General features: G+C 31.9%; 3 protein-coding genes across 6 annotated transcripts; 1 reads left to right on the forward strand and 2 right to left on the reverse strand.

Moving 5' to 3' along the window:
• The first annotated feature begins 481 nt into the window (after positions 1-481).
• Positions 482-1,201, forward strand: LOC110618611 (40S ribosomal protein S16). The gene has a single exon (XM_021761785.2). It carries the CDS (start codon positions 535-537, stop codon positions 976-978), a length of 444 nt encoding a protein of 147 aa, XP_021617477.1. The 5' UTR covers positions 482-534; the 3' UTR covers positions 979-1,201.
• Positions 1,202-4,348: 3,147 nt separating this feature from the next.
• LOC110619782 (NADPH-dependent pterin aldehyde reductase) lies at positions 4,349-7,295 on the reverse strand. 3 transcript variants are annotated; one of them, XR_002488713.2, is made up of 6 exons: positions 6,914-7,295; positions 6,746-6,815; positions 6,460-6,653; positions 6,028-6,200; positions 5,420-5,581; positions 4,349-4,789 (listed from the first exon to the last, which is right to left on the reverse strand). XR_002488713.2 is itself a non-coding variant. In XM_021763338.2 (5 exons), the coding sequence occupies exons 1-5, from the start codon at positions 7,163-7,165 to the stop codon at positions 5,512-5,514; spliced, it is 759 nt and encodes a 252-aa protein (XP_021619030.1). In that variant the 5' UTR covers positions 7,166-7,295; the 3' UTR covers positions 5,247-5,511. The 3 variants fall into 3 exon arrangements, 1 of the variants encoding a protein (XP_021619030.1); XR_002488712.2 differs by having other exon boundaries at positions 4,349-4,902; XM_021763338.2 differs by lacking the exon at positions 4,349-4,789 and having other exon boundaries at positions 5,247-5,581.
• A 3,174-nt stretch (positions 7,296-10,469) lies between these two features.
• On the reverse strand, positions 10,470-20,376 carry LOC110618572 (E3 ubiquitin-protein ligase UPL5). 2 transcript variants are annotated; one of them, XM_021761729.2, is made up of 4 exons: positions 18,634-20,376; positions 16,984-17,066; positions 16,630-16,881; positions 10,470-11,667 (listed from the first exon to the last, which is right to left on the reverse strand). In XM_021761729.2, the coding sequence occupies exons 1-4, from the start codon at positions 20,081-20,083 to the stop codon at positions 10,756-10,758; spliced, it is 2,697 nt and encodes an 898-aa protein (XP_021617421.1). In that variant the 5' UTR covers positions 20,084-20,376; the 3' UTR covers positions 10,470-10,755. The 2 variants fall into 2 exon arrangements, with proteins under 2 accessions (XP_021617421.1, XP_021617420.1); XM_021761728.2 differs by having other exon boundaries at positions 16,630-17,066; positions 18,634-20,375.
• Positions 20,377-22,364: the final 1,988 nt, after the last annotated feature.

Below are 22,364 nucleotides of genomic sequence, written 5' to 3' on the forward strand. Positions count from 1 at the left end.
TTACAGACTTAAAGTCATGCGACGTGGCAAGAAATGGTGCCAGAAATTTATTTTTTAGTATAATCGAAAAGTAAATTAATTTTAATTCTTACAACTTACCCAAATTTTCAGTAAATTTAAACATTTAATCCATATTTTTCCATCATTCAATTACAATTTTCAGTCATTTGAGTTTAATTTTAAAAGTTAAAAAAATATTATTTTAAATAACATTAAAAAATAATGTACAAAAAATTATTTTATTAATTTGTCCTATTATAACTAAGTAAAAAGTAATTTTAAATAATTTTTTTAATATTTTTTAAATACTAATTGTTTTAAGAATGTGCTTTTTCTTATTTAAAAAAACTGTGGCTCTATGGTGCTTACCAAACGCAACGTTTCAAGCTGTGGCAGCTTTGTAATATTTGAGAACTCCAATGGTTATCTCATCATAAGCGAAAAGCCCTAGCACCGCAGTATATAAACCTGCGTCCGTCTGTTCGATTTTCTTTCGTGTCGCTCAGTTTCTTCATCTTCCTGCAATCCCTAGCAATGGAAGCCTCAGCAACACGAATGGAGTCCGTTCAGTGCTTCGGGCGGAAGAAGACCGCCGTAGCCGTCACTTATTGCAAGCGTGGGAGAGGACTAATTAAGATCAACGGCTGCCCAATCGAACTGGTGGAGCCTGAGATCCTCCGTTTCAAGGCTTACGAGCCCATCCTCCTTCTCGGGAGACATCGTTTCGCCGGCGTCGACATGCGTATTCGCGTCAAAGGTGGTGGGCACACCTCCCAAATCTATGCTATCCGCCAGAGCATAGCTAAAGCTCTTGTAGCCTTCTACCAGAAGTACGTGGACGAGCAGAGTAAAAAGGAGATCAAGGACATTTTGGTCAGGTATGATAGGACTTTGCTTGTGGCTGATCCTAGACGCTGTGAGCCCAAGAAGTTCGGTGGTCGTGGTGCTCGTGCCAGGTTCCAGAAGAGTTACCGTTAAAAATTTGATTTGTTTTTCATGCTTCTGTTATTTCCAACGACTTTTTGAGGTTGCGCAATTTGGGGTTTTTGAAGGGATATCTCTTCATAGATCAAGTACTTAATTTTGTTATCAGGATAATTTAATCTTTCATAGTTAGTTTATTTGACTCCTTATATGGGAATGTGTTGAATGTTTTTCGATATATTGTTGCTAAATGCTAAATGTTAAGCTTTCTTTTTCATATGTGTCCTGATTTGTGCTTCTAATCTCTATATGGTTTGATAGCTTAATTTTGGTAATTAGTGGGAATTTTGTTGTGTTTAAGTTTTGTGGATTTCTGTTTGGAACCTTTGTTGAAATTACTCCGTTTGTCTATTAGAGTCCACATTTTTGTCTACTTAACACCAATTGTTTAAGCTTTGATGATTTGAGCCATTCAAATCAATAATGTTCATAACTTTGCCTTCGTAAATCTTGGATTCATCTCTTCTTCCTAATACTAAACTTGTTGTCAAGCATCGTTCTTATGCATGATAGGACAGTCTGGGAGGCTGCCAGCTTGAAAGCTTGCTGCTATGTAGGAGAGAGTTTGGTGTTCAGAAAATTAAAATTGAATGGGTTTTGCGTACAAATTGAAGTACTACGATTTACAATGTCCCATTGTTTTTGCACAACGTGAAATTCACTTGATAGTTTGGTTTGATTTGAATGTTTTAGTGGAATAAGTTTAGTCATGATAATTCACTTTGTTTGTATCCTTAATTGTGCAATGGAATTGAGGAGAAATTAAAGAGGAGAGATGAAGAGAAAAGAAAAGCAATCAAATTTCTTTTCCATTCTCATTCCAATAAAATTACTTTATTGCCACAAGTGTTGGTTTTCTTTCTGCATGAGGTATATAATGATTTCTATTTCTCTACATCTCTTCAAATTGGAGAGAAATATTTTGAGCTAATTGAGACATCGAATATCTCCTCCTTTCTCTATTTTCTCTTCTAATTTTTGTCCAAACAAAGAGAAAAGGGTAGAAATTGAACTTCTTTTCTCTTCTCTCCAATTCCCTCAATCCTTTTTCTTTTCCTCTTTCCCTCGTCTTCACACCAGATATAGGAAAAATGAAACATGGTAAACCCCATCAATTAATGCAAAAAAAATTATTTCTTTTTGTGCTAGAGTGAACAGCTGAAGGTTCAGGGTAAAACACCAAATTAGGCCGAAGGAACAACTCATATAACTTCATTATCCAAGCATCCAATTTGAAACAGAAAGAGTGAAGAAATTGTTGGGTCCTCATTTTTTTTTTCTCGAATCGAGAGATCATAAATTAGGTGTGGAAGTTTTAAGTTTCTCGCTTCCTTTTTTATTTATGAGTTTCAGAAATATTTTCATGCATAGGTTTGGAAATATCCCCATTCATAGGTTTAGAATCCATATCTATAAATAAGGAAAAGCTTTGAATATCCCCATTCATAGGTTTGAAATCTATATTTAGAAATAAGAAAAAGCTGAAGCCCATGATAAGCGAAAAACCTAGCAGCTGGGCCGTGGGTCTTCGACTTGAATGGACTGAGAATCGGCGAGGCAGAAAGACAATCGCTGCCTTGTCGAACTAAGAACCAGCCACTAGAAGATGCTGATCAACCTAGTGAAGTACAACGATGAAAAGGTCTGCGACACTTGGGTCCTTCAATGGTTCACATGTCCAGCCAAAATCCAAAGGTTACCTCCTTGCTGAAGTTGACATCAACATAGCTGAACAGTACTACTGGCCTAAGAGGTGAAAAAACTCATTAACGACATCAACCCGGTGAGATTCCAGCACCTTAATAATCACCATAATTTAGTTTAACCCATAAATCTGCAACTTAATATCCTAGGCACAAGTTCAATAGCAAACCCCCCTCACTTTTTCGGCACCAACGTATATGCTTTAAGTTAAATGAAAAAAAAAAGTAATTGAATTTTGGATTTTGATTTTATTTGTCTTTTCCTAATATTTTTCTGGTAAAATTTTTTGCACACATTTGGGCATGCAACTTGATTTATAGACTCAATCAAGAAAAATTAAAATATTATATATATATATATGAGTCTTACCACATTTTGGATAAATTTATTATAATTTTAGATTGGATGAGAGTGTAGAAGAATTTTCCTTAATTTTTTATCGCTGCAAACTGTGGCTTTTTGAAAGTATTTCTCAGCTGAATGTATCTTAGTCAGACCTACTTTTCTTCTGTCTTTGTCCTTTTTCCCTCAAGTTTTTATTGGTAAAAGTCTAAATCAGCCCATTTTTGCCGTCAAACTTGATCATTTTCTTCTCTGGACGAAAAGGAGAACCATTTTGCCGTCGAACTCCATCACTGGTAGAGGTCCCATAGTTGGCATGTAGGGATTTCCAGATAGCTACAAGTTTGCAGGAAATATCATCACAAGCATAGGCAGATAGGAAAGACTGTTCCTCCTCCTTTGGCATTTGCTCTTGGGAGGAGGCTCAAGCAAGCAGTAGAAAAGAAAGCTCAACATAGGGGGTCTCCTTCATGTACACAGTGATATTGCTGAACTGTTTTTGCAGATCTAGCATCTCGAATTTTAATCTCATAAATCAAATCCATATTTTTCTTTCATCACTTTAGATGCTTGTGAGAGAATACAGAGATTGTTGCTCAGAATAATTAGCCAAGCACTTGCTTGTCACCCAATAATCAAACTCAATCATAGACCTTATTATATAGTTCCATAGAAAGCTTAACGCTTTCCTTCTGCCATCAATGTGTTAATGCATGTGTATCTTCACATAATATTATAAGTGAAACATATGTGATTCTAAGGAATCTTAACTGCATTCCACAACCTGATGGAATCAGAACCAAACTAGAACCGACCTATTTAAGAGAAGAGGGTTTGAGTTTAGGCAAGTGAAATTCGCATACAGGAATTAAACAATTTGCCACTGGAATTCATATACCTTTGCAGCAATGTTGCGTTTGAGTATACAGGTGATGTGGACCAGAAAAGAAGATGCATATTATCAGCAGCAGATTTTAATTCCCTAAGCTGTAATTGAGGATTTTACCCTTGATTTAGAATCCTAAAGTTGCTAACCATTGTCCCCGAGATATAATATTACAATTATCTGAAGAGTACCCTTACAAAGCTATCCAAAAATGTTCTTTCTTCCTTTCATGATGCAGACTAGAGGCAAAAATACATTTCTAAATAGCTTTGGGAGAGTACTCTTCAAATAATTGCAAAATTGTCTGTCCATGAATCTCTAATTACACCGAGAAAATGAAACCATGGTCTTTCTCATCAAGTTTATCCGCAAAAGAAATCCGTAATAATCTAACTCTATTTCATCAATGAATTCATAATGTTGATAGTAACCTTTGCAATTTTAATAACTATATAGTACATATTATTTCGATGACTTCCCAAGCTTATACATGATAAAACAGAAGAAAATTATATGGAAATTTTAATTGTATTTTTCAATTCTAATCAATTGAAAGGAAAAAAAAGAATTTAAATAGCGATGGTGAAGAATATAACACTAACAGTACTAGGATACTAACAAATTATCATAAGCTTACATGTATAACTTACAAGAAATAGTTAATCCTATGTGTGAATTGCCAATTGACTTGATGTGGGATAAGGGTTAGAAGAAGAAAGCTACCTCCTATCATTTAGTTCCGGCCCAACTGTCCTCACAGCATTGGGAAGAATGGAGGGTTTAATCAAGATAACCCGACTCGCACTACAACTCAAGATGCCAAGGTAAAGGTTTCTTCACGACTCTGCACCTGCTTCCATCGGAATACTCATCCTTGTACATTGAAATTAGAAACAAGGAGCATGCAAGAGTGAGAGATCTTTATCAGGAAGTTTTGCTTCTATACAATCTTTCAAAAAGTATATTTATCTCATCAGCATCTGATTCTGTGCAAAAATAATGGTGGCAATAAGCTTGGAGACCATTTGCATCATTATAATTTATCATAAGAACAACCCATTACTTCAGCTGAATAATGCAAAGATTTATTGTGTTTGGAATTGACAAAGTCTAAACCTGCAAAGAACTTAACAGAGAAAAATTTAACCAGCAAGCGAAATCCAATTCAGGTGTAGCATACTCATGAAAAGTAAAATGGTTGGATGGCGTTACATATTCACTTGATGAAATACCCTAACTGCTCGTCAATTATAGTTAATTTCACGATTAAATATCAATGAAATACCCCAACTGCTCATCAATTATATGTAATTTCATGATCAAAACCTCATGGGAAAACTTCCTTCAATTCATAAATCACAATAATCAAGACCTAACAGGTTAACTACTACATAGCAAGTTACCCCTCTACGTAAAGACTATTATCAGTAAAAGAATGGAATTCATTGTAGTACAATATTAGCATTGGTTTGTGAAGAATTTTTTCGTTTGAAGGCATGATACCATCGTAATGAATAAATGTCCAGATGGTCACAGTGAGAAAGGTGCTCCAACTGCTTCTGTTTAAAGCATCATTGCAACCTCAGAAACTTTCATCACACAGTAAGAGATGCACCATTATCAGCTCCAGTTAGATTGAGTATCATTGTAGCTGCCTTTGTGGCCCTGATGATTCATGAGCAGGTTAAGTGAGAATTAGAAAGGCTTCTAGGATTTTCACAAATAGGAAATGGATAGAAGTTCTTTCATAGCTATTAACAAGCAAGATCAACACAATCTGTGAAACATACATTTACAGATAAACCTACGCTGGTAGCACAACTTTGCTACCAAACATGATATACAAGTGTCACAACTGACAGAGAGCTGTCTGCACATGGAAGCCATGTCACATGACTGGACCGACAACAGCAAGAGACCAAGAAGTATAAGCTTAAAAGCTTTTCTCATGTGCTTTCACTAGAGCTCATGACAATGTTGTTCAATTCAATAATCAACTGCAAGTTCTTCTTCCATAAGATTAACATAATTATATGCACAAAAATGCATACATAATTTTTTAAAAACATTTATAAGCGCATAGACAATCTAATTAAATGAAAACCAATTACCATGCATCGGGTGCCTGGTAAAGTGAAGCTGAAGTGCCAAAGCATGACTGGAGCATTTCAGTGTGTATAACTCCTGGATTAAGTGCAACAACTGCCATCCCATCAGGCAACTCCTTTGCAACTGATCTGGTCAAACCCTCAACAGCCCACTTAGATGCACAATAAGGCGCAACCTGTAAAAAATACGATCAGATGAAAATCCAGAAAGTATGCACCGCACTTGAAAGGAAGAACCAATGTAAAGCAGAGAATATTCATTACCGCAAATCCTACAATCATAATTTTGACATTCAAGCAGCAGACATCAGAAATAAAACCAATCATTTGTTGAATGAGCTAAATCCCACATTTTAATACCGAATTTACAATTAGCTAAAAGGAAATATTAGAGCACAGCAACAAAAAAATCAAATTTTGGGAAATTCATTTTACCAGGGCGGCACCGGATCTTCCCCATCCAGAAGAGAAATTAACAATAATTCCTTGCTTGTTGGGTAACATTAGAGGGATGAAATGACGCAAAACATTTGCTATTCCTTTGACATTCGTATCAATTACAGCGTCAAACTCTTCAACTGGAACCTCCCATATCTTGTTGTTTCTGTTAATGGTACCCGCATTGTTCACTGTACAAGAAATCAACAAATTATAAAAAAAAATCTTAAAAATTTAAAATTTTTTAAAAAGAGAAGGGGAAATGTTGTAAATAAAAATTCACCTATGATATCCGGAACGCCCTTCTTTTCCATTACAGCTCTCGCCAGCTCCTCCACACTAGTATTAGAACTCTAAAAATCCTCCGCCATCGAAATTAAACAATTAAAACCAACAACAATCAAAGGAACACCAAAAATTGACCAAGAAAATATCTTCAAAGGGGAAATACCACATCGGCGTTGAGGAGGACATGTTGGTTGTTTTGGTCGGAGGAGAGTTCAGATTGGAGGGAATTGAGCTTATCCTGAGCACGAGAGCAGCCAATAATAGTGTGACCTCTCTTGGCTAGTTCTAGAGCTAAGGCTCTGCCTAGTCCTCTGCTCACTCCCGTAATCATTACCGTCTTACCCACAGAGCTCGCTCCACCAGCTCCAGCTGCGGCTCTGTTAACCACCCCTAACGACGGCGTTTTCATTGTCATCTACAGCCGGAGCTGGACGGTGAAAGTAAATGAAATTACTCGCAGGCTGCGTATTTTGAATTGCAATTGTTAGGGATTTGTTTCGCCGCTCTCTGGGTCTTTCTGGTTTATATATTGTGCGGCAGATTTTAGCTGCACTGACGTACTTGCTTTTTGTAATTGTGAAAACGGAAATATACACGTGTCTTCTTCTGTAATTATCTGATTTTTCAAATAAAAAAAATTACTTTATAGCTAAAAATAAAATGAGAACAAAATTTCAAAATGCATATCCGGATTTTTTTTAGGATTAAACTATACTTTATAAATTAGTTAATTAAAAGAAATTATTAATATAAGGTAAAAACAAAGTTTTTTATGAAAAAAATATATAATGTTTTTAATATTATAAATTATTAATAAGTTATAGTTATGTAATATTTCATATTCAAAATTTATTAATTTTACTTTTAAAATATTTAAAAAATATAATAATTAATTTATTAATCCGTTCTTTATTGTTATCTCTTACATCGTTATAGATGAATATTTTTTTATAAAATAGATTACAATTTTTCAATATTTTATTCATTCGCAACACAATATTTTCTTTGTACAATAATGAAAAAAAAAATTTTTGGAGAGAGATACTATTTCACCAATCGAGTTATATGTATTTAATGTATTTATATTTAATGATTTTCACATATTTATATAAATCTTTTTATTTTTTAATTTGATTTGATTTATTTATTCGTAGAGCTATTTATTCGATCGCAGACATTTCTGAAACACTTCTAACAGATGGACAAATAGTTAATTTTGAAAGAACTTGTTTTCTTGTTGTTATTTTTTTTTTTTTGAAAAAAATATAATAAAATAATAAAATTTGAATCGTATTGGACAATATTTTTAAAAATTTATTTTGTAATTTTCATAATATTTAAATAAAAATATTATAATAAAATTTTATTTAATTAGACTATTACTGCAGAATTGAATTTTATATCACTTATGTTCCCTGTGATCTTTAGTGTAATAATCTGCTGTATTTGCAGTTTTACAATGCAAGTATTTTGCTGATAACAAAAAAAATCTTACTGAGAATTTTTGAAAAATAATATTCTTTTTTATAAGATTATTAGTAATAAAAAGATGCAAAATTAGAAAAAAAAAACTTTTCACAAAGAAAAAACAAGTTATAATTTTTAATAATATTAAAAAATATTGATAAAAAGATAAAATAAGGTGTAATATCTTTTTTAAAATAAGAACCTATTAGTATTGGATATTAATGTTTTTTTATAATTTTTAATAAATTTGCCACATATAATTTATTTATTAAATTTTTTAAAAACTATTATATGTCTGTAAAAAAAATTTATACTATGTTCATTAAATTGATAAATTTTCTGAATATGAGAAAAGAACCACATACCAAAACTCTCAAGAAATAAATTATAGTTAAATCATTTTATTTTTTGTAAAAAAATAAATTTTACATTATATAAAACCAAATAATCATATAATATTAAAATTTTAATTATTTAATTAAAATTGATATATATTTCAATACTAATACTATAAATAACTATACCAAAATAATTTTCTAATTTTTATAGGAGATAAAGAAAATTATTGTACTTTTTTACTGAAATAATATTTTTATGAACAATTTACACTTAATATTAATTGGATAAAATGAATAAATCTTTATTTTTAAGTCATCACTTGTTAATCACTATTATAAAATAAAATAAATTAATAGAATTTATTGACAAATTATTAATTTTTAATATTTTATTGATATTTAAACTCTAATTAAAAATTAAATATAAATTAATAAAAATTAAACTTTACAAACGAAATAAAAGTGAAAGTTAATTATCAACTTTTAATGTCTAATTTAAAAACACTAGATAAAGAATTTTCTCACCTTTTATTTTAAACTTTTTATCTTCAATTTGGTTGTCTGGAGTGATATTGATACGATATAATAATTATAACCTGTTAGCGTAGAATAAAATTATATGATAAGAGTTTAATAATATGATATGAGATCATAGAGATTTCACCTTTAAAAAAATGTTCACGGCACCGTAACACTCGATATTTCACCAGAACTCTCTTTTAAAATTTTAAAAAAATTGAGTGTTTATAAAAAATTACCGTTAATAGATATAATCTAATAGATCCTTATTATATTTATAATCGTAAATTTTTCTATTCTTTAACTGATACCAGTTGGATTTATAAGAGATTTAATAACCAAACTCTATCTTTCTACGGTATAAAAGTAAACGTGTACAAAATTTAAAATTTAATACACGCATTTTTATACAATTATTTTAAATTCAAAACAATTTATTATATTCGCACATCCTATTAATTTGTTCATTTGAGTGCCAATTGACCTCCCATAAACACTTAACACCTCATATACTCTTTTTCAGATTGTCTAATCGCAGTTTAATTCTATTTCTAACTTGATAATATATCTTCTTATTTATATAAAAAAAATTATTTTGTTTTATTGCCATTTTTAAGAAATTGTTCTTTCTAATTAAGTTTTGTTTTGTTTGCTTATAATAGGTGTTTTCTTTAATTTATGAATATTTATTAAATACTAAAAATATACAAGATATTTTAATTAACTTATCAGTTTATTTTCTCATTTATAATTTTATATAATTATTTTTTTTAATTTTATTTTCTTAGTAAAATTTCAAATTTTAATCATTTCAAAAAAATTATTGTGTATATACATATAAAAAATAAAGTTATTAAGTTCAAATAAAATAACTGAAAAAAATTTACTTATATCAAATTTTTACTAAGTTTTTTTTTTTTTTTTTCTAAGTACGAGTAGTTTAAACTATTACACAAAAATACTATTTGCTTTTATCTACATTGAAGATTCTTTAAATTTTAAATAATTTAATACATTACCTATTAAATTTATTTATTTATTTTTAAATGTAATAGTACATAAAACTATTCCTCATAAAAGTATTTATTTAAAATTTATTTTCAATATTTAAATAGTCTAAAATATATAATTTTGATAATATAAATAGAGATGAATAATTCAACTTCTTCTTAATTTCTCATCATTTCTTACTTGTCTAGTTTTCATACTCAAATAATATTATAACCTTGTTATACTTAAGTTGTGAAAAGTATTGTCCATTCATACAGGCATCAATAATTTTGAGGAAGGTCCAATGTCCAAATACATTCGAGTGAGAAAATTTTTTATAAGCAAAAGGTTCTTTAAGAAGTAGAAATAGGGAAAGGGAAAACCATTGTAGCTAGAACCCATCAGTTGATAAAAAGAATCCCTTGCAAATGCAATAAAGAAAGAGTAATCTTTCACAAACACAGCACAGAAGAACCAACGGCTACAACCCGAAACACAACATACACCAACCTTAGAACATGATGTTACAAAATGATTTGACTCACTGCAAGTTCATGAACAAATCTGCAACCCATGTCCTTTTTTTAAAAAAAAGTAACATGAGCAAATTCTCATAAAACGCTAAACGTTTTCTCACACCATTCAAGCTGAAGAAAAAATTTTAGAGGGTTGACGTGAAATTTGAGAAATGCTAAAAGCCAGAATCCTTCACAAATAGATGATTCAAAAGCTGAGAAGCAGTTGGACGCTTTTTTGGATCAACTTGCAGGCATTTCATGATAAAATCTCGTGCATTCTCTGATAGAGGATAATTAGGAAGATGATCTAGAAGCATTCCATTTTCAACCTCCGATTGCAGATTCTCATTCTCATTCACATGAGAGTATGGAAAATCCCTGATTAACATCTCCAAGACAGTGCAGCCAAGGCTCCAAATATCAGATTCAACTCCATATTCTTTATTCTTTTTTATAACCTCTGGAGCTATCCAGTGTATTTTCCCATGGCGAGAATTCAAGAAAGGAATTAAGTCTGTCACTCTTGCCAATCCAAAATCTGTAATTTTCACACATCCTTTCTCATCCACCAGTATATTTGCACATTTAATGTCTTTGTGAGGTACCTTTCGCTCATGGAGATACTTCAAACCTTCCAGTATCTGTTTGGTGTAATGAGAGACTTGAGAATCTCTCAGTTCAAACTTTTTATATACTTGTCTGAGAGAACCTGTACTTACAAGCTGAAGGAAAATATGGATCTTCGACTTATACTCCTTAGTGCCATAATATTTGACTATGTTTGGATGACTTAACTGACACAGTAAATTAACCTCTTGCTGCACATGGTCATGTTCTAGTTTAATTTTGTCAACTTCTTCTTTATTATCATGTTCAATTTCCTTTACATCTTGATGAATTCTGTCAGTTTCTTGTTTACTTTCGTCAATTTCTTCTTTATTTTCAACTTGTACTTCCTTTACCGCAAAAAAGAAACCATCATCTGCATATCCCCTGTACACGTTTCCTGTAATCCCTCCTCCCAAAGTCTTCCTGCGATCCATTCGCCACCTTAACTTGTTAATATTAACTCTTTGTCTATTAATCTGCCAAGTATTCAACATAGTTTCAATATCAAAATTTAATAGATAACAATGATAATCATGGTTGTACGAATAAAACTAGATATCCCAATCATGAAATTGTTAAAAGCTCATGAAAAAAAGACCAGAAACTATATAATTGCTTGAGAAATATGAGAGAACGAGCCATTTATTTTAGAAGAAGATTCCGCTAATAAAACAACTCATGTTATAATATTTTGAAATCTGTTGAAAAATTATTTAAGTTGCTAAAATAGGACCTCGTCAAATATCTCTCTGCTGAAATTTATTTTTTTTATTTCAGTTTTTTTTAACTGATTATGGTTTCAGGAATTTGTTAAATATGTAAACATACTTCATTATGTTGCTTAATTTCCTGATGCATTAATTGAATTTTTTCTATATATAAGCAGCATTCAATTTAATAAAAAAAATGAGTTTCCAGCATAGATTTATTTTCGCCGTTCTTACTTTCCATCTCTATTTGTTTATTATTCTTTAAGAACAGACTAGCGTTTGAGATTTCTAACAATTTGGTTAGAGCTTTCTTTTTGAGGGACTTGTGAGAAATTTGTGAGAATCCATTAAAAGAGATGGAAACTGGATTACCAAGTTTAGAAATCTCTTTTACTACCATTGCACCACATGTGTTCGATGGTGAAAATTATCACGTTTGGGCTATAAGAATGGAGGCTTACCTGGATGCAAATGATCTTTGGGAGGCTATTGAGGAAGTTTACAAAATTCTTCGATCACCAACAATCCTAAAGTAACTCAGGTGAAAAGTCACAAGGAGCAAAAGGCAAGAAAGTGCAAGGCAAAGGCCTGTTTATTTGCTGCAGTTGTACCTACAATCTTTCCTAGAATCATAGAATCATGACCTTGAAAACAGCCTTTGAAATTTAGAATTTTCTTAAAGAGGAGTATGAAGGAAATGAGAAAATCAAAGGAATGCAAGTGATGAACCTAGTCAGGGAATTTGAAATGCAGAATGAAACTATCAAAGAGTATTCAGATAGACTTCTCAATATTGTAAACAAGGTACGATTGCTTGGTACTGAGTTTACTGATACAAGAATAGTTTAAAAAATTCTTGTTACTATACCTGAAAGGTTTGAGGCTACCATTTCCTCCTTAGAGGATGCTAAAGATCTGTCAAAAATCAGCTTGACAGAATTGATACATGCTTTGCAAGCACTAGAAAGGAGAAGGCTTATGAGGTCTGAAGGATCTGTTAAGGGTGCACGACTTGCAAAATTTCAATAAAATCAGAGAGACAAAAGGAAAAAAGAACAAGAAGAACAAGAAGGACAACTCATGTTCTGATTCTCCTAGGATCAATGGGGAATCAAAACATGATTTTCCTCCTTGTAAGCATTGTGGAAAGAAAGGCCATCCACCGTTCAACTGCTGGAAAAGGCCAGATCAACGGCGTGAGAAATGTCAAAAGACGGGACATCATTAAAAGATTTGCAAAAATAGCAATTAACAGAAAAATGTTACATAGGTAGCTGACCAAGAGGAGGAGTAACTCTTTGTAGCAACATGTTTTGCAACTAGTAGCTCAAGTGACAAGTGGCTTATTGATAGTGGTTGCACTAATCACATGACATTTGATCATGATCTCTTCAAAGAGCTGGATACAACAGTGACTTCTAAAGTAAAGATTGGTAATGGAGAGTACATTGCTGTGAATAGAAAAAGCACAATTGCAGTTGAAAGCTTCTCAAGTACAAAACTTAATTCGAGAAATGTTATTTGTACCTAATATCAGTCAAAATCTATTGAGTTTTTGGCTAGTTGCTTGAAAATGGATTCAAAGTGATTTTTAAGGGTAATCAATGCTTGATCAAAGTATTAAAAGATGAAGATGTATTCAGAGTGAAGATGAAGGAAAAGAGCTTTGCACTGGATCCTTTAGAGGAGGAGTAAACAACTTTTCCTGTAACAAATTCAATACAGAAATCTGGTACAAAAGGCTTGGTCACTTCCACCATAAAGCTGTGTTGAATATGCAGAAGAAAGAGTTAATTCAAGGCTTTCCTGGCCTTGAAGCTGATCTACCAAATTGCAAAAATTGTTAATATGAAAAACGAACTAGACTTCCCTTCAAGCAACTTGGAGAGCAATTGAGAAGCTGAAACTAATCCACACAGACTTGGCTAGACCTCATAGAACTCCATCTCTAAATAGGAGTAAGTATTATTTGCTCTTCGTTGATGATTACAACATAATATGTTGGATTTATTTTCTCAGGTTCAAGTCAAAAGTGGCTGGTGTATTTTGGAAGTTTAAGAAATGGATTGAAACACAAAGTGGCCGCAAATAGTCTAACAATGGGAAGGAATATACATCAGAAGCATTCAACCAGTTCTGTGAAGTAGCTGAAATTGAACATCAACTCACTGCTCCATACACTAATCAACAAATTGGACTTAGTGAAAGAAAGAATCGTACTGTAATGGAGATGGCTAGATGTTTGCTCCACGAAAAAGACTTGCCAAAAGAGTATTAGGCAGAGGTTGCAAACATATCAATGTTTTTGCTTAACATACTTTCCACCGAAGCAATTGATAGAAAGAATCTTTTTGAATATTGGAATGGATACAAACCTTCGCTAAAAAACTTAAAGTATTTGGTTATTTATGTTTCACTTATGTACCATTGATCAAAAGATACAAGCTAGACAGACGAGCTGAAACTAGAATATTTGTAGGATACAACTTAGTTTCAAAAGCTTATAGAGTTTTTCAACCAGATTCAGGGAAAATTGTAATAAGCAGGGACGTGTACTTTATGGAGAATGACAAATGGAATTGAAAAGGAGAACAATCAGTTTCGTTTCTAAATCAAGCTTTAAAATTACAGCAAAAGGAGCTAACAGAAGATAATATGGTTGATGATGCACCTATTAGAGGCACAAGATCACTTTCTGATATTTATCAAAAGTGTAATGTTGTTGTTCTAGAATTAGCAGATTTTTGAGAAGTTGATAAAGATCCAAAATGGATGGCTGCAATGAAGGAAGAGTTAAGCATGATTGAGAAAAATCAAATTTAGCAGCTAGTGAACAGACCTGAAGGCAGAAAGGTGATTGGAGTAAAATAGGTTTTCAGAACAAAGCAAAATGCAAATGGTTGTATCAACAAGCATAAATCTAGACTTGTTGTAAAAGGGTATGCTCAAATTCCTGGTGTTGACTTTTCTGATACGTTTGCTCCTAATACTAGGTTAAAAACTAATAGAATGTTGTTGGCAATTGCTGCACAAAAGGGCTAAAAAATACATCAAGTAGATGTTAAATCTGCCTTCCTAAATGGTCTTCTTAAGGAGGAGATCTACGTTGAGCAGCCTGAAGGATTTGCAGCATGAAGATGGAGTATATCTATTAAAGAAAGCATTGTATGGTCTAAAGCAGGTACCAAGAGCCTGATATAGCAGAATTGATGAACATCTGATGCAGCTAGATTTCAAGAAAAGTCTTAGTGAAGCTCTCCTCTTTACATCAAGGGTGATAAAATCAATTCTGTTATAATATCTCTATATGTTGACGATCTGCTGGTTATAGGGAGCAATTCTGATCTAGTTCAGAAGTCTAAAAAAGACATGATGCAAACTTTTGAAATGACGACTTAGGAGAGATGACATATTTTCTTGGTTTGGAAATCAAGTAAAAAAAGGAGAAATCTTTATATGCTAGAAGAAATATGCAAAAAAAATTCTAAAGAAATTTAGAATAGATGAATGCAAGGCCATGGCTATTCCTATGTATCAGAAAGAGAAGCTAAGCAAGAAGGACGAAACTGAAAGAGTAGTTGAAACTATCTATAGAAGCCTGGTAGAATGTTATAACTACAAAGCCCGATATTTTATATGCAGTAAGCTTATTATCCAGGTTTACTGATTGTGCAACTGAAACACATTTTAAGGCTGCTAAAAGAGTACTGAGATATATAAAAGGAACAATGAAATTTAGAGTTAAATTCTGTGCAAGCCAAAATTGTGCTTTGCAGGGATACTCTGACAGTGATCATGCTGGTTCTCCTGATAATATGAAAAGTACTTCAAGTTATTGTTTTAATCTGGATTCAGGAACATTCTCTTGGTGTTCCAAATAACAAGAAATAGTTGTACAATCATCAGCTAAAGCTGAATGCATTGCAACAACAACTGCTGCAAATTAAACCTTATGGAGTAGAAAAATATTAATTGGTCTGAAGTTGAAACAAGAAGAGTGCACAGAAATGTTTATGGATAATCAAGTAGCTATTGCCATCTCAAATAATCATATTTTTTGCAGAAAGATAAAACACTTTAATATCAAGTTGTTCTTTCTCAGATATCTGCAAAAAGAAGGTTATGTTGAACTGAAATATTGCAAAACTGATCTTCAATGGCAGACATTTTCACAAAATGTTTACCAAGAAGCAAGTTTGAGTTTTTTAGAGAAAAGTTTGGAGTTTGCAGCAATTAAGCAAGGAGTGTTGAAAAATTACTTAAGTTGCTGAAATAGGACCTGGTCAAATATCTCTGCTGGAATTATTTTTTTATGTTTTAGTTTTTTAGCTGATTATGGTTTTATGTTGTCAGTGTCTGATTTTTAGGAATTTGTTAAATATGTAAACATGCTCCATTATGTTGCTTAATTTTCTAATACATTAACTGACTTTTCAACACGGATTTATTTTTACTGTTCTTACTTTCCATCTCTATTTGTCTATCGTTCTTCATCTCTATTTGTCTATCGTTCTTCAAGCACAAATTAGAATTTGAGATTTCTAATAAAATCAATCATCATAAATATTTTTACTTTCCATCTCTATTTGTCTATTGTTCTTCAAGCACAAGTTAGAGTTTGAGATTTCTAATAAAATCAATCATCATAGATGTGATAAGCATTGAAAACATGTAGGAAACAACAGTTATGTTATATTAACACAACATGAAAGCTCTATAATTACGTACCTTTAGGAATTGGGACATTAGAGGATCACTTACATTGTTGCCTTGATTCACATGAGTTCTCTCACCAAGATTTAATTTTCCTTTCAGTGCCAAGTTAAGATCTTCAAATTCTATTCCCTCATAAGATAGCAGTTCGACAATTGATTTTCCAAAAACATTGTCAAAACCTTTTCTGAAAAAGGATATTTGTTCAGAGACAGAGTTGAGGAAGTCATCTCGAATTTCATCATCATCATGAAAACGATGCTTGGCCTTATTATTGTAAAAAGATGGATATGCATCTCTTAGATCTTCTATAGAAATATGCCTTTCAGCAAGTTGCAAAAGAAATACAGGATGAAAGGCAACACCTACTTGTACTTCATGCATCAATGCCAATGCAATCACCTTACCAGAAAATTCAAAACAGTCGAAGTGTAATGGTTCCAGCTTCAATTCTGCAAAATATATTATTTATACTTAAAAAGAAATCAATATTTAATAAATTTATTCTAATAAAAAGGGATAATTATAATTTAGCCTAACTAATAAATTTGTCTTTATAATTTTAAAAATACATTAAAATGGCCTCATAATTTAATTCCGTCAATGCAAAAGGACATTCATCAATTTTAAACCTTTTTACCATTAGTCTGTAGTTTTTTCTCCGAATCAAAAGTTAGAATTAATATTTCAGTGACAAAGTTACGCTCCTTTTACAAATACAACACACCTTTTCTCTCTCACTTCATTTCTCCATATGCTCATCTATGAACTCACTCAAGACTTATAACTTAACGGCCTCATCAATCTGCTATACAAAATCTCCACCATAGTTAAGAGCAGTTTGCTATTCTTCCTCTTCAAACCTTGCACTGCTGAGCCTCCTCCATGACCCTGTACTGTAGGAAAGAGCGTGAATACTATAAGCAACACAGCACTGAGGACAAACCGTTGATGTGACAACCAATTATTCTGCACAAGAATCCAACTGTTGACGTGCCGGATCATATCCCTTAAGCGCACCTTTGAGTTCTTCCACCACATACAACACCTTCTCATCCATGGCTGCCACCGGACCTTTCCACCCAGCAAGCATACCCTCTGACATGTCCTCCCAAGTGTCCTTCTCAGTGTCATAAACTAACGCTTTTTTTGCTGCATCCCCTTTTACATTCGCCATACGTAACTTCCCTCTCCAGCCTATTGTATCAATGGCGTCTCTACTAAATCTTCTATCTTTCAACCCTTTAACCTTCTCAACTGTTGTTTTTTTTTTATCATGCAAGAAATCCTATTTCTCCACCGACTTGGCCACATCAAAAGGGAGGTAAGCCCCAATCCCACTTGCCACATAGATGGTGCCATTAATAGCGCCGACAGTGCACCAGCAGTGAGGTGTGGCGAGTGGGGGGCCAAAAACCCATGTATAAGTGAGTGGATTAAAAATGAGAGGACTAGAAAGGGCAGGGAAAAAATTATGAGTGGTAGCAAGGCGGATTAGTTGGCCGGAAGCAGAGACGAATTGTACTGATATGTAGCGAGAAATAAAAGCCGGGTGATGGAGGAGGAGATGGAGCGGCAGGTCCGATGGTGGAGGAAGAGAGGCCCACTTGAAGGACATAGGATCAAAGTTAAAGAATTGAATAGAATTAGAAAGGTCACCATGATCTGTATTTTGTATTTTGCAAGATAATGCTGGTGTAGCACTATCTAAGTTAGTGACAGATTAAGTAAGGTCATTTAAATTTTTTCAACATCAAAAAAATGAAGAGAAATAGACAATCGTCTATTTTGATTAATAGAATTAAATTACGAGAATATTTTAATGTATCTTTAAAATTATAAAAATAAATAAATTAATTAAATCAAATTATAGAAATATGATAATAATTATTCTTTATGGAAAGAGGGGTAGGACAAGCAACAATTAAATTCTGGATTTGTATTGCTAGCAAGGATAAAAATAAAAATAAAAATAAAAATAAAAAAAATAAAAAAAAGAAAAAAGGGGTAAGATCTTACCAGGATTGGGATAAAACTTTGTAGGATCATTTGGGCAAGCCAAGAAGAGGAGATTTTGGGGTTTGAATATGGCTTGGCATAACTTGTATAACCAATCTTGCAATTGTTGAGGACTGGTGAGTTTCTTATTTTTCAATGCCTCAAACAGCTCTTCGTCCAGAAATCTAGACCAGTGAATGAGTGGCTTGTAAAACTCTGAATCCAGTAATTTTTCCTCGGGGATCATCATCATGGTGACTAAATGCATCCTGGATTCAGCATCAATCACATCAATGTGCTTAAGAAGCCAGAGATAATCATCTTCCCTCGTAACCTTTTCAAGTATCAGTCGTAGTGAAATCTGCTGGCTCTTTAATACAGACCGAAATTGCTCTCCTTCACTCACCACCGAAAGCTGAGAAATGCTATTCAATTCTTCCAAAATGTCCAGATACATAAACAAAATGGGACGCAAACAACCACTTGTTTCGAATACTTGTGCCATTCTTGGTAATTGAAGAAGATGTTCCTCCATTACTGGCAACAGGAAATTAAATACATGTTTAATATCTTCTGATAAGGAATCAACTAAAGACTTGTCATCCTCATGGGCACAGTCTTCACTGCAAACTGCACAACGCAATACGCGTGAAAATGCCTGGAATTCACGAAAATTAACTTTCAATGACTCAACGTGGAGCATTGAATTTGATGCCTGAATTTGATCCAATCCGTTGTATAAGGTTCTTGCCATCTCAAGAAAGATGCGTGAAATGTCGTTTAATGCGCTTAGCTTACCTAAGGAACCGATCTTGTAGTCTTTTTTTTCCAACAACTGTTTTAGAGTATTCCGGCATGATTTAAACAGAGGATCATTATCAGATACCTCATCTCTAAGTAAATTACAAAATTGTAATGCTAAATGTATGCATCCATCAATAACATCTTGTGGACGATTCAATATTAGAACCATGCACAAAAGTATCAAAGCTTTAGCATGGGCTTTTTTATCTTCAATTTCTGACCTGTGAAGCATAAGTAAAGTCTCAGGGACAGAATACCAAATCATAAAAATCTCCGATTTTACTCGTCTTTCAGGAGCCAACAGCGCGGCAATCGTCAGGGCGTCATCAGAATTAGGATCTTCGGAGACAGATTTGTCTCGGCACATGCGACAAATGTTTGAACTCAATTGGTGAATCTCTTGCAAGGGTTCCGATGTGTCATCGCATCCAATAATCAATTCGAGGCAAGCTTTGTCTTTAATCGAGTAGGCTTCAAGCTTCTTCTCCCGCTCTAGCTGTATCCCCTGATAATATAATTTCTGTTCAGTAACTGGAATCATAGACTTCATTAGAATTTTCTCTTGGATTGACACTACTAAATGACTAGAATACGACTGGATTTCTATTGTTTCTCCTTCTGGCAATTTCACGAATAATTGGAGTGAATTGGATTCACTGTTCGCCATCTGTTCTGTATCAGAGAATGGCAGAAAACAAAGTTAATTTGCAAATACTTGCTCTCTCGTATGTCACCCAAATTTAGAGTTGACAAATGAAAATAATTCAAGAATAGAACAAGCTACAGGGTTGAAGTTCAAGGTCGATAACTGCTCCAATTATTTATCTAAGTGCTTGAAAAGGACTACGTTTCTCCCATTGGAGGATGGATTTCCAGCAGCTCAAGGAAATTTCTATGATAAATGAGTCAACTCTTATCTACCATACATTTTAATAGTTTCAAAATTAAGTTCTTAAATATATAACGTTTATGGCTTCTGGTATTGAAACCAGAAGCAGACCCATGCGTTGCTGTAGTTGAACAAAGATGCAAATGGCTGGACTTATAGTTGACCTAGGAAGGCCTGTATTTTTTATGTTGTTACAGAAACTTCTAACCTGGATAAGACTAGTTAGTATGAGTAGGATAAGGCTGATGAATTAAATTGGTCCCAAAATCCAGAAAAAATAAATAAAAAAAGCATCTACTTCCACTTGGTCGGTGTTTTTAGGGTATTGTATATTCTTTTGAGCTTGATTTGTTCTTTTTTATTAAAAAAAAAAAAAAAGTAAGGGTCCCACTTTTGATTCGATATTAGCTGGACTCCAGCAGGATTAGGAATGATGCCTTTTCTAACTAGCAGCGTGGGTTTGCATTATTTTGTTATAGAAAAAATTACTCTTTAATGTTTATGTTGCGGCAAAATTAATTAATTGATCATTTAATTTTAAAAAATATATTAAAATATTTTTAATATTTTCAAAAATTAAATATAATTAATTATTTTATTAATTTTAATTATTAAATATTTTATTATATTTAAAATATTATGAGAAATTAATTAATAGATTTTTTATAAAATTAAAAAAAATTAATAAATTTTTTTCAATTATAAAAATTAAATAATAAAATATTTAATAATTAAAATTAATAAAAAATTAATTAAGAAACTTTTTAAAATATTATGAATATTTGAATTTAGATTTTAAAATTAAAAAATCAATTAATTAATTTTTTCATAATATAAAATAAATAGTAATTTTTCCTTGTTATAATAATGAGTATAATAGAGCTAAGATAAATTTTTGACAAAAAATTTAAACTTGATTCATAAAATTATTATGCATGTTGAATTCCAATATTACGCTTGAGGTCCATTCCATTAGATTTTATAAAGGGTGTAAATGACTGGAAGCGAATATAATTTTGAAAACTTTTAAGTTTGATTCGTTAAAATTTTTTTATATTTAACTTTTTAATTATTTTAAACTCAAGTCGAATATTAATAAATTTAAATTTAATTTATTTAGTAAATGAGTTTAGATTAACTTAGTTTTTATCTAGTCTAATTTCGAGTAGTTCATAAATAATTTAATTTATTTATAAATATAATAAATTTTAATTTAAAATAAAATAATTTTAATTAAATAAATATATATACCGATTAACTCATAAATTTATAAAAAAACAAATGAGCTCTTATTTTAATAATCTAAATATCTACCAACTCTAAACGTATAATTAAATTGTGTAGAACTTTACATTAGAAAACTCAAGTTTGCCTTATAAAAATTTGTGCAGGTTTTAAACTCAGTTAACTTATGATATTCAACTTAATCTATTTAACAAGTTTAAAAAGTCTGTTCACAAATTTGCTTATAAATTTAAAAAATAGTCAAATTTTAGTGAACTGTATAACGTGAAGTTTAAACTCAGCTCGTTTATTAAAACAAATCTAAAAATAAATATGAGTTTGACTCATTTAAAAGTTAAGTCGAACCAAATCCGATCAAACTATTATTGAATTGAATCTTAAATAATTCAGAAATAATTTAATTCTTTTACACTTTTAGATTTTATTGAGTTCGAACTCTTTAAGTTCTATTTCTCAAAAACTTATTTAAACTCAAAAATGAATTCGTTATAAAAGCCAAACTTCGCAACCCAAAGTTCATCTTTATAACACGAAAATTAAGCTCAAACTCGGTATAAAGATGGAGCTCGAAGTTAAAATTCAATTTAAAAATTAAATCAAATCATTTTTATAATATAATTATATTTTCATAAATTTTTAATTATTAATGCTATAAATAACACCAAAAATAAAAAGTTTACTTTGTATTATAAGAGAATTTTAAAATATATCAAAATCAAATTGATATATTTAGTATCAGATCTTACTTTCATTTAAAATTTTCAAATCGAACCGAATATTAAAAATCTGAAAATTATATTCGAAACTCACTTCA

The sequence above is a fragment of the Manihot esculenta genome, chromosome 7 (genome assembly GCF_001659605.2).
Source record: "Manihot esculenta cultivar AM560-2 chromosome 7, M.esculenta_v8, whole genome shotgun sequence".
Taxonomy (NCBI): domain Eukaryota; kingdom Viridiplantae; phylum Streptophyta; class Magnoliopsida; order Malpighiales; family Euphorbiaceae; genus Manihot; species Manihot esculenta.